General features: G+C 52.8%; 1 protein-coding gene across 14 annotated transcripts in view; it reads left to right on the forward strand.

Annotated features, from left to right (window-relative positions):
- SMAD3 (SMAD family member 3) overlaps nt 1–12,707 on the forward strand; it is a 127,535-nt gene that overhangs the window by 96,174 nt on the left and 18,654 nt on the right. For 13 of the 14 annotated variants that reach the window (XM_081511860.1, XM_081511859.1, XM_081511863.1 and 10 more), the window contains 4 exons: nt 4,820–5,013; nt 5,218–5,349; nt 6,595–6,669; nt 10,033–10,083. In XM_081511860.1, the coding sequence (XP_081367986.1) occupies nt 4,820–5,013; nt 5,218–5,349; nt 6,595–6,669; nt 10,033–10,083 (452 nt within the window). The remainder of the gene's footprint in view (nt 1–4,819; nt 5,014–5,217; nt 5,350–6,594; nt 6,670–10,032; nt 10,084–12,707) is intronic. The other variant, XM_081511861.1, reaches the window with a different exon arrangement.

A 12,707-nucleotide genomic window follows, 5' to 3' on the forward strand; every position in this document is an offset into this window, starting at 1 on the left:
TCTCAGCTCACGTCACTCTGCAAAGTCTGTTTCCATTTGGCCAGCTGCTTTCCAGTTTTGTCTGATCTGCTCTTCTACTCATTGTCTTGGGCAGGACAGAGAGAAACGCATCCATCAGTTTGTTGTATTTGACCAAAGACGTTCCTAGTCTCTCCCATCCCTGCCCCTCCCCTCCCCCTCCCCTCCCCGCATTTCTCTTCCTCCCCTCCCCCTCCTCGCCTCTCCCTCCTCCCCTCCCCCTTCCCTCTCCCCTCCTCCATCCATCTCCTTCCCACCATCCACCACTTGCCTCCTCTCTCTCCTCCATCTCCCTCCCATCCTCCATCCCTTGTCCCCTCCCTCTCCTCCGCCACCCCTTCCCAGTCTCATACCCCCTCCCATTTATCACCACCCCCTTCTCCTTGCTCCTTCCTCTATGTTTGGAGCTTTGTCTGCTGTGATACTGCAGGTAGACAGCCAGGATCTTTAGGCCCTGAGAAGAAACAACCCATGTAACCTAGAAAGGATGGATGAGGAGTCAGGACCCTGAGGTCTCTGCCTGCCAATGTGATGTGCCTTCTGCCCTCCTTGACTCTCCTTCCCCCGCATCAACTACCCAAACCCATAAGGGCTACATCCTCACATAGTATGTACAGGCCTTGTGCGTCCCGAGGCCTCCCATTTCTGCCCACTCTGCGCCCTTCTTCCCCTTGCAGGCTCCAGAGCAGGTGTGGGGCCCTGGGCCACTCTGGGTCTCTGGTTCGGCTGTCTAGGTCCTGGGGGTTAGGCCACTAGGGTGGCGTGTGGGCATCCCTCTGCACCAGGAGTGCCCAGTTTCCTGTCCCCCACCTTCCCTGCTGAGGCCCAGGCCCCACACACGGCTGACAGGCTGACGGGAACTTGGCCTTTTGCTCACTCTCTCAGCTTGTCTGTCCCTTGGAAAGGGGGACCCTTCTCTTCTGTTGTCCACCATCACCCTCTTCCTGTCCTGCATTACTACTTTTTTTTTTACATCTGTGACTCTTATTTCTGTTTTGTAAATAGGTTCTTTTGTATCATTTTTTAAGATTTCATGTGTAAGTGATATCATAATGTTTGTCTTTCTTTGTCTGACTTCATTCAGTATGACAATCTCTAAGTCCGTCCATGTCACTGTAAATGGCATTATTTTGTTCTTTTTTTTTTTTATGACTGAGTAGTATTCTGTTGTATATATACACCATATCTTCTTTATCCAGTCCTTCTCTGTCAATGGACATTTTGGTTGCTTCCATGTCCTGGCAATTGTAGATAGTGCTGCATTAAAAAAAAAAAAAGCCTTCCATCAACCGGGTAGGGAAGGGGGACTCCCTGCACAGCCTCACTCCTTCCTGCTGGTCTGAGCATCTCTCCAAGGACTCTGCATGCGGAGGCCACTCCAGATGTTCAGCTGTCTGTTTTCGGAGGATTTTGGCAAACACTGAAGAGGGAATGAGGCCACGTCCCTCTCTGTGGGCACACAGTGGCTTTTCAAGACAATAGGAACAGCTAAGTCCTTCTCTGTCCCCACTAGTCACCTCCCACTCCCCCTTTCTCTCCCCCTCAGCCCCACAGCTTACCTCACTTATCCAGGGCTGGCTTTGGAGAGGGTCTGTTGTGATGTGGAAGAATAATGCTCATTGGTTGGTACTTCACTAAGGACTTTTTTTTTTTAATAATTTTATTTATTTATTTATTTATTTTTGACTGTGCTAGATCTTTGTTGCTGGATGTGGGCTTTTGCTAGTTACGGTGAGCCGGGGCCACTCTGAATCATGGGCTTCACATTCCAGTGGTTTCTCTCGTTGCAGAGTATGGGCTCTAGGGCATGTAGGCTTCAGTTGTTGGGGTGGATAGGCTCGGTAGTTGTGGTTCCCAGGCTCTAGAGCACAGGGTCAGTAGTTGTGGTGCACAGACTTAGTTTCTCTGTGGCATGTGGGATCTTCCTAGATCAGGGGTCAACCTGTGTCTCCTGCGTTGGCAGGCAGATTCTTCACCATTGAGCCACCAGGGAAGCCCCCAGAAAGCACTTTTGAGTGAATACTGAAAATTGCGTGAGGTCAAGGGCAGCAGTGGGGGGAGAATGTTCCCATTTTACAGATGAGGTAACTGAGGGGCCCAGAGACCTCAAGACTTGCCTAGGATCTCACAGCCGGAAGAGTAGAACCTCCTCCTGACCCCAGGTCTCATGACTCCACATCTGGCCCTCTGCCTTCCGTGTCTCAGGGGCGAGTCCCAGGCTGTCTTCTCTCGTTCTGCCTGCTAATTACTGTTTTGAGGCTGTTGGGGTTCCTTGGTCTGGGGCCCCACAGGAGGGAGGTAATTACATCCTTGGAGTTGCCCTTAGTCAGCAGCTCCCGGCAGTTCCTGTGCCATAGCCCAGCTCTGACCTCTGTCTGTCCTTCCCCCTGCCCAGGCCAGTGACTCAGAGGGTTTGACTGGATTCCTGTTTCTGTCTCTTTGGTTGGTGCTTCTGGTGGCATCTGGCAGGCCCCTCCCTCACAGTGTCCATAAATTCCATTTATTCAGGAAAACAGGTGCCCTCAGTCAAATGGGGGCAGAGAGAGAGAGCTTCAAATGCCTCTCCACCAGCCCTGCCCAGCCATCAAAAATGTCCTGCCCACTGACCAGTGGGGTCCCAGGATGAGCCTTCTTGTAGGAAGGGCAGTACTGCCTTTGGGGGCCTCTCTCTATATATATATATAAGAGCATCCATTGCATCTGCTCTTTTTCTGTGGTGAGGGGCTTGCAACTCCGCTTGTGGGATCTTAGTTCCCCAACCAGGGATCGAACCTGGGCTCTCAGAAGTGAAACCAGCGAGTCGTCTAACCACTGGACCATCAGAGAATTCCCCATCTCATCCACTCTTGACTCTTCCACCACCACTGCCTCCAGTCTGCTTGTCCCCACAGCCAGAATAATCGCGGGGCCTATCTCTTTCATACACACATGCACACACACACTCTTCCCAGTTACACATCTCAGAGGGTTCCTTTGGCTCTTAGGAAGAAGGCAGAACCTCTCATCATGGAGTCTGAGACCCTGAAGAGACACCCCTTCCTGCTGCCCCAGCCTCCCTCCTCTCTGGTCACTCTGGCCTCCATTCTGGTCTCCCTCCTCGCTGTGCTTTCCACCTTCTCAGAACCTTAGTGCACACTCTTCTCTCTACCTGGAATGTCCTCCTCTCAGGCCCACTTTGTCTGCTTACTTGCCTTTTAGACTTTCTGGTCAACCACCATCCCCTCAGTGATGCCGTCTCTCCCTTCAGTGAAGCATTGTCCCCAGGACCATATGCACTTGTAGCTCCCTGCTCTTTGCTTATCATTGTCGCTGACCTGATTAGTAGACTAACATCGGCCTTGCCCGTGGAAGCTCTGTGGAAGCAGGGACCGCTTCGCGGCCTCTTTTCCTCTGTTTTCCTCACCACTGTATCCCTTGTGCCACACAAAGTAGGAGGTCATGAAATACTTGTTAGATAAAGCATTCCTTTTTTTCTTCCTTCTTCTTCTTTTTAATTTGGCTGCACCAAGTCTTAGTTGTGGCATGCAGGACCTTTAGTTGATGATATGCGGGATCTAGTTCCCCTACCAAGGATTGAACTCGGGCCCCCTGCATTGTGAGCATGGAGTCTTAGCCACTGAACCACCAGGGAAATCCCTTGATAAAGGATTCTGTGTGTATGGACTCTCCTCACCCGTCTAATCCTGGTTGTCCCTGAAGTCTTGCATCTTTTCAGAAGCCCCGTCTCCCACCTAACTCTTGGCTGATGGTGCTCCTGCTCCTCGAGCTCCCCAGTCGTCACAGCCTATGGCACTGCTCCAGCTTTCCTTTGGGCTGATGACGTGGGGATTTTAGAGGAAGATTCTGATGTAATGTGTTGGGGTGGGCTCTCTGGTTTTGCCTTTTAGAAGAGCTCCCGTGGACACATACCACTGGTCCATCAAGGACCACATTTTAGCCTGGGCAGGGGGCAGGGGACCAGGTCAACTGCTCAGAGGCCAAGTCACCACAGAAGGCATGGTTTGCACAGGGACAGGACACTTCCATGGGTGGTGGGTTGTGCTGAGCTGGGCTGGGGACCGAGGCAGAACCAGGCCTGGAGTAGGGTCGCAGCTGTGCTCACACACGACCATGTAGGCCTGAGCTCTGAGCTAGGGGAGGGCCATGGACGGGGCGCCTGGGCCAGTCGGTAAGAAGCCCTCACACGGAAAGGGACCCCTGAGAGGGCTGCTGTGTAGACCCTGACCAGTTAAGGTTCCCTTTCACTTCCCTCCCTCACTCCCCACCTCATCGCAGACCCCAGCTGAAAAAGGGATTTTCCCCCTTGTTTTCTTGTGTATGAGGAAGGAACTGGGTGAGCATGGAGAGCGATTGGAGACGGGCTGCGTGCTGTCACCCTCCTCTGCGGCATCTCTGTGGTCCTCATGTCGGCTCCTGAAGAACTCCCATCTTCTAGCTCAGCCCTGGCCCCTCTGCCCACCTCCGCCTCGCCTGGCCTTTCCAGAGCACAGTTCAGTGCCGTTCCCTTCAAGGTTGGGGAGGGTAGTCATCCCGCAGCCTGGTGGCTCCGGGGTCTGCTCTGCCAGCCCGGGAGCCCTCGGCCTGCTGGGTGGGCCTCTGTTCTTCTCCTGGGCCCTTTCCAGCACTCCCAGAGCTTCTCTGATCTGCAGGCCCTCTGCCTGCGAGCCGGACAAGTGCTGCTTGTGGGGGGGAGCTTTCTGAGTCTCTGCCAGGCTCCCAGGAGCTTGGCGGGCTGGACTTGGGAAGGAGGCAGGCCAGATCCCCCTCACTGTCTGTTTCTGCTCCTCCTGTCCATCCACAGGTCCCTGGATGGCCGGCTGCAGGTGTCCCACCGGAAGGGGCTCCCCCACGTCATCTACTGCCGCCTGTGGCGATGGCCCGACCTGCACAGCCACCACGAGTTGCGGGCCATGGAGCTGTGTGAGTTCGCCTTCAACATGAAGAAGGACGAGGTCTGCGTGAATCCCTACCACTATCAGAGGGTAGAGACCCCAGGTACAGCCTCCTCTGTGGGATCTGCAGGTGTCTCCGGGGCATCCTTCTCCTCCGCCTCTTCCTCTCCCCTAACCCCGCTTCGCATTCCCCTGCTCTCCCCCTCTTCTCCCCGAGGGAGGGCCTCTGGTGCATTTGGGGGTGCCGGGGCTTCAGTCCAGCCTGGCATCCACCCTGACCCTTCTCCGCTCTATCTCCTCTGCACAGTTCTACCTCCTGTGTTGGTGCCCCGCCACACAGAGATCCCGGCCGAGTTCCCCCCGCTGGACGACTACAGCCATTCCATCCCCGAAAACACTAACTTCCCTGCCGGTATCGAGCCCCAGAGCAATATTCCAGGTAAGCACCCACGAGCAGTTGAAGCCAGCCCCGGAGGCGGGCGCAGGATGGCCCCGTCACCCCATCTCCGCACACCCGCTAGCCCGAGGCCCCTGACTCAGACCCGCGTCCCTGTGGGGAGAAGACCCGTGGCCTTGGCTCCCCTCTCACTAATGATGCTTTTCTTGGCATGGAGGAGCAGCGGCGTGACCCTTCCGCCCGGCCTCGGTGCAGTCATTTATTTTGGAAGCGGAAATAGCAAGGCTGTGTTTCTCTCACCACCCTCTCAGCCCGGGGCTGGAGTTCAGGCAGGATCCCCGAAGGTCTGGGGGCTGCAGAGGCAGTGGGCCGAGCCGGGGCCAAGGGCCGGGCAGTGTGTGGAGAACGGGCCCTGTAAGTAAGCCCCGGGAGGGTTCCAACCTGGGTGGGAGGTTTTACTCCATAGGGAGGAGTGGGCTCTCCTGTCAGAGTGTAAATGTTTTTAGAAGCCCATCATTTACATGCAAATAATGTGTGAATCACCAGAACTCCAGGCATCCAGGAAAACCGCTTGGCAGTGCTTGGCCAGACCCTGCACTAGGGTAGCTGGGGCAGAGACGGGCCGTGTTCCTTTCGGAGCCATCTAGTTTGGACTAGCCTTTGGCCCCGAGTGAGCTCACCGTGCTGAGGTTGACCACGGGCCTGTGTGTGCATGGGTCGGAGCGTTAAGGAAGGACCCGCTTTACAGACCCGGCCTTTCATCCGTCACAGGTGGTCCTGATCCCTAGGGGGTGGGTTGCCGACTCTCTTTGTTCAGCAAAGCAGAGAAGTCAGGGCCCGGGTCTCAATGAGAGAAATGCATGGTAGTCTGCTCTCATGCAGCTTGCATCCCACTTGAGACGTCCCCTCAAGATCATGGTACGGGGGTGAGTGGTAGAGCCAGAGAGTGATTTGAGGCAGTTGCCCTCAGATGAGTGAGTCCACTGCCAGGTGGGGGTTGTGGGCTTAAACCTGGTCTTGAGGGATAGGGAGAAGTTTAGCCCCACAGAGGCTGTAGAAATAGGCACTTCAGACTGGGAGTCAGACAGTGTGAACAGAGTTCAGAGTGATTCAGGTGGGAACAAGGGGGGATGGGTGCACAGGGACAGCGAGAGCCAGGGCTCCGAGGCCCAGAGCTCTTCAGCCCCCGCCCCGGCGCAGTGGCGTGAATCTGTCAGTTTGCAAAGGGCGTCTCAAGAGCCAAACCAGAGAGGCCATGTAATGAACCACCTTCCTTTCAATTCCCAGAAACCCCACCTCCAGGCTACCTGAGTGAAGATGGAGAGACCAGTGACCACCAGATGAACCACAGCATGGATGCAGGTCAGAGTCTTGTGGAGTCTGTGCTTCTAGTCCTGAGTGCCTGCCCTTCCCCATCCTTCCCTCTGTTCCTCCATCTCTCTCTCTGTATTCCTTCTCCCCTCTTTCTCTCTCCATCCTTCTGTCTGTCCCTCCATCCAGTATTTACTGAGAATCACTATGGGCCCAGATCTGGGATAGAGGAGGAGCCTGAGTGGCTCGTGGTGTGTGGGGGAGACCAAGACAGCCCGCAGTGCCCGTGCTGTCTCCTGTATGCCCTGATGGAAGATGATATGTAGCACAGGCAGGGCTATGCCGCCCAGCCTGGGGACAAAGTGCTGGGGGACTGAGCAGTAACTTGCAGTGTAGGTTTTTCCTGCATTGAGTCTTGGAGGTATATAGGGTTTGGCCAGGCTGCCAGGACAGGCAGAGAACTGTGCCAGGCAGAGTCATGGTGGGGCATGGGCAGGAGAGCTGGTGAGTTCTGGGGTGGGTGAGAGCTCCATGTGGCTGGAGCGCTCTCCTCCAGAGACAAGAGGGCCAGTCATTCAAAGCTTCAGGTGTAACCAGAGGCTGATGCGGAACCCCTGCGGGCTGAAAGCAGATGGAATGCTGCTGGCAGTGTGATGGAGGGTGGGCTTCATCACCTGAAACAGCTCAGGAGCGCTGGAACAGAGGCAAGATCTTTGCAAGGCCCCGAAGCATCTATTTCTGTGTGATGCCCAAATGTGATCTATGTGTTCCTGCCATGAGGGAATCCAGCCCAGGCATCTCCAGCCACATCTCCAGATGTTCCCGCCTCATTTGTTCTGGGACCAAATTGGCCTCAGACCAGCGGCTTCTTGAATTGAACCCCAGCTGCCACATCGCATGTGCATGGCGGTGCATGTGGTTGGGTGAGGAGGAGGGAGCCCAGCAGATGTTCCCTTCTGATGACGGCAGGCATGCCTCGTGTATGCAGAGCCGTCCGATGTGGCAGGGCCACCTGCCCTGCACATAGCCCAGAAGAGAGTGCAATTCCCAAAAGAAGGATGCAGGGGACGTGCATGTTTATTGTAAGTGTGGTCATTTGATACGTAGCCTGGGCATCGTGTCACATACCTCCACACACCACTGATGAGTGGATAACGGTGTGAACCCAGGCAGAATGCACTGGAGACCTGTATTTGATGCCAAGTGCCTGCCATAAGCTCACAGCTTTAAATGCTGGCATGGGAAGCCAGCTCCCTGAGCAACATCTCTGCAGATGTTGTATTTCTTCTCCCTCTCCTTCCCCCTTCCCTCCTTGCTGCTCTTCAGGTTTGTGGAAGGATTACACGCATACCTTCGAGATACTGTGGTTTCACTTCCAGATAACCACAGTAAAGCAAGTCGCACAAATTTTTTGTTCCCCAGTACCTGTAAAAGTTATGTTTATACTGTCTTGGTCTGTTAAGTGTGCAATAGCATTATGTCCAAAAAAGTAGTGTACACACCTTAATTAAAAATACTTGATAGCTCAACAATGTTAATCATCATTTGAACCTTCAACGAGTCAAAATCTTTTTTTGCAATAGTAACTATCAAAGATCATAGATCACCATCAAAAATATAATAATAATTAAAAAATTAGAAACACTGTGAGAATTTTCAGAAGGGGACAAAAGACATGCAGTCAATGAATGCTGTTGGAAAAACGGTGCCAGTATATTGGCTGGATGCAGCGTTGCCACAAACCTTCAGTTTGTAAAAAAAAAAAGTAGCATCTGCAAAGCACAGTAACACAAAGTCTGCCTGTGTAAACAGACCAGAGGAGAAGAAGGTCTTATATGGGACAATCAGCCACCTTTTTACCCTCTCAACTCTTTGTCTTCCCCTTCCTTTCTCTGTCCTCCCTTCCTCATCTCCGCCCGTAGCGTACCTGTAGGACCCTGTTGTGGACATGAATGTTTATTGAATATGGGCCCCTGGGCTTTGTGGACCCCAGCCAGCCCATGGTTGGGTGGATGGGTCTCCCGTTTATTCTCTGCTCTTCACTCAGACCAGTCCAATTGCTCATGGGTTTGACTTCCCTGCCAACAGACGGGAGGAGCACCTCAGTTGGAGCCCGAAGCTCTCCAGCCCCGTGTCTTCCCAAATATGTGCACATGTCTGTTCAGGCCAGAGAGAAGGTCCCAGTTCCTGGGTCTCCGTGATTTGGACCAGCCTGAAACAGACCAACACTTACTAAGCACTTCCTGTGTACAAGCCATAATGTAGGCATATTTGTGTGCACCATTCCACTTCATTTCTACAAATCACACAGTAGATGGTATCATTCCCATTTTATACCTGAGGGGAAAAAAAAAAATCAAGGCTCAAAGTGTTTGAACCACTTTGCCAAAGTCCCATGGCTACGCAGTGCCATGTCCAGATACCATGGAAGATTTGAAAGCTCGGCTTTTTCTGTGATTTTTCCACATCCCCCAGAAGATTGGGTGCTAGGGGTGAGACAGAAACCCATGATTTCCCCTTGGTCCTCAAGGAGGTCACAGCTGAGTTGAGGAGCAGGAGCAGACCCCCGCTCACAGCTCAAGGCAGCCTAAGCTGAAGGCCCAGTGGTGAGGACTGGAGATTTCAGGGAGTGGAGCCAGGCACAAAGGGCTATCAGTCAGTAAACAACTCTCTGGAGCTGGAGCCCCATGGGTGCAGGGACAATGGAGGGACCAGCCCAGTGTTGCTTTTTGGAAAAGCAATAGCTTGGTTTTCTGAAGGCTGATGCTGTGTGGGTCACCCCCACCCACCCACCGGGAGTAATGAGTCAAGATAATAGAGTAGGAAGAATTGGGTAGTTAGGACTTTTTCCCATGTGTAACATCATGTTTTGCATAGAATGTCAGTCTGGTTGCTGAGTTGTGGGGTGTCTGAGGCAGCTTGGTGAGTTTCCTGAAACCTGGGAATGCCTGCATTGGTATTTGCAGACCCTGAGCTCTGAGAGCAGAGAGGGGTCTGGGCGGCTGCAAGCTTCACTTTCGCTGCTGGGGGCCTGGAACACCTGGGAAGAGGGTCTCCTCTGCTCCTTTTGTCCCTCTGGGGGCTCAGTTGACAGGGCATGTCAGTATGGGGTCTGTGCGCCCAGGCTGGGACCACAGCAGCCCCATGCTGCAGGCTTGGTTAGACGCATCAAACCCTTGAGTTGTGGAAGAGACTCCGAGGTCATCTGCTCATCTATTGGTTGCACAGATAAAGCAGCTGGGACCTGGGGAAGGGAGCGTACAGGCAAGGATATATGAAGTTCGGCCTTCTCCTGGGCCGTGGGGGCTCAGCCCAGGGTTTTCTTCCCGCTGCACTTTGGTGTACACATTCTGTCATCTGGCTCCCAGGCCAACAGTCTTTTCTGAAGTCTCACAGCAATGTCTCACCTCGCAGGTTCTCCAAACCTCTCCCCGAATCCGATGTCCCCAGCACACAATAACTTGGGTAAGTAGCTCCTTGTCTGTATGATTCGAACCCCCTTTAGCTGTAGCCCTGGCTGGTGGCTGGTGTGGGGAGGAGGCCCTGAAGGTGAGGCTCCTCCCCCCAAGCCCGGCCCCCACCATCTGCCCAGCACAACCCATCAGGTTTCTGCTTACATAGCTTCTGGGGTCACCCACAGGATGGGAAACCTGAGAGCAGTGGTGGCAGGAAAAGCAGCGTGGGCCAGGTTTGTATTTCCCCTGGGAGGCGGTTAGACACGAGTGAATGAAAATCCCCCGAATCTTGTGCTGTAGAAACATGAGGGTCTGTGGTCGGCGAGCATCCGTGTGTGGTTTGATGCAAAGCCACGGGCAGTGGTGCAGACTACAGCCCCCAGCTTTCGGGGACTGTTTCAGATACACTTACTTGGATTTCATCTGAGCACCTCATCTGACAATGATGTCATTTTTATTTAAAACAGTACCATATAAGGAATTTTTTTTAAAAAAATGCAAAGTTACCCATAATCCCTCTACCCTAACACAAAGGTGTTTATTTTATCTTAGTCCTCTGATGTTTTTGGATCAGGCACATATATTTGTGCTTTGCCTTTGAAATAATACTTCATATTCAGTTTTTCCTTCTATCTTCTGTTATTTTGTAAACACATTTCCATGTTTAGATGTCTCATTGATCATCTTGCATTATCTCATGATGTTTTGGAGTGGCTGGGCCATCATTTCCACAACCTTCCCTCAGATGTTTGATTTATGGGTCTTTTTTGTGAGATTTGCTCTTCTAATCCAGGAGCATCTTTTGGCTTCAGTGTGGGGCCTTCCAGAGGGCTCAAAACAAATGAAATACTTGTTCAGTTCTCATTTAGGGGAATTTTTTTTTCTGAGTTGGTCTGGTAGCTTTAGAAAAATGTGAGTTTGATTTTGTTCTGGCCTGTATCACTGGGACTTGACTTGTGGCTCAGGGAAAGGAAGAGTTAATATCCAAACTTGGTGAATCGGAGTGGATTGGCCTGGCTTTTGTTCCCAGTCCTTGACTGATAGCATCATTTGGAATGTGGGAGCTGCTTGAAAACCCTTTAATACAGGCTGACAAGTGGGCAGTGTGAAATGTGACTTTGGGGGATCTGTTTTAACGTCTTTGTAAAATAATACGATGGTGTATGTTCCCAATGTGAAAGGACTGATGGAGTTATTAAATATAAACTCTGAAGGCTGGAAGCTCATGTTAATTTGAAGGCCATGACTGTGAACTTCACTCTGGGCTTCCTGCTTTGGAGGTTGACCCCTCTGACCCCACCACGGCAGCCCTTTCAGTCTACAGACATCAGAGCTGGTGCTTGACCTGGCAACCCCACTGCCTGACCTGGTGGTTCAGACTGAAATTTGTCCTGGGTGGGTGCTCGCTCTGCATTCTCCTCGAGATTGCGTAGACCAGGATGACAGCATGTCCTTGAACTTGGCCCCAAGGCAGAGTGCCCAACTGGCACGATCCTCCCGGCCTGCTGCCCTGTCCCTCAGCCTCTTGTCTGAGGGTCAGGAATTCTGAGGCCATTTCTTCCAAATGAAGGAACAGCCTCCAAGCCTGGTGGACAGAGAGGGGGTGCCACTCTGCTGGGAATATGTGAATGGGGGGACGAGTCAGCCGCCGAGTCATGAAGGACTCATGGTGAGACTCGGTGCTGACAGGCCCGGCTTCCTTTCTGCTTGATGAGCCCTCGAACCCCAGCCTTCACCCATTCAAAACCATTGGTAGGACTCCTGCAGTCTCATCGCCTTGGCATTGGGGCTGGATGGAGATGAGAGGATGGTGATGATAATGGCTGGCATTTCTTGAGAACTTGCTGTTTACTGAGTGTTGTTCAGAGCACTTCCTACGTGTTAACTGAATCTTCGTGACAACTAAATGAGGTGGTAGTGCTCTGACTTTTCATTTTATGGAATAGGAAACCAAGGAACAGACTGGTTAATGTACTTGTCCCATTCACACAGCTAGAGAATGGAGACCTCAGGCCTTGGGGATCCAGAGCTTGTGCCCCAACATGCAGCAGGACCCTGCCTTGCTCGGTCACTTGGACCAGCTCTCCCCTTTCTCACTCAGTAGAACTAGGCTCAGGGAGGGAACAAGTGTCACATTGAGGGTCCTGGTGTCCCATGTCATTCCTGGCGGGGAGCCCTGCCTGCTTGCCTGTCTCTTCCTCACTCAGCCATTTGCCGGCACTTCCTGCTCGGTCTCTGTATGCCAGTCCAGGTAGGGGAATTCAAAGAGGAGCCCCAGACCCTGACATCAAGGTGTTGTTGGCCTTGATGGGATATGTAAGCAGGACTGTAAATAACTTTTTGTGTAAAACAAGAGGTAGGTGCAGATGCAATACCCTGAGGGCTTAAAGGAGGGCATGGTGGCATTCCAGTGGGGACATCATGCAGGGTGGTCAGTGTCTTCTCCGTATTTACTCATTCATTCGCTGAGTTCCTAGTATGTACCCATGCTGGGGGTCCAGAGCTGAAGACCCTTAAACATTCACTGTGTCTGGTGGAGTGGCTGGAGGTGTCTGTCACCGGTGATGTACTGTGCCCAATGCCAAGGGAGCAAGCGCACAGGACAGAGGGACTGTATGTGCCAGGCAGGGTGGC

Source organism: Giraffa tippelskirchi, chromosome 7 (genome assembly GCF_054371585.1).
Source record: "Giraffa tippelskirchi isolate mGirTip1 chromosome 7, T2T-mGirTip1v1.2.pri, whole genome shotgun sequence".
NCBI classification, from domain to species: domain Eukaryota; kingdom Metazoa; phylum Chordata; class Mammalia; order Artiodactyla; family Giraffidae; genus Giraffa; species Giraffa tippelskirchi.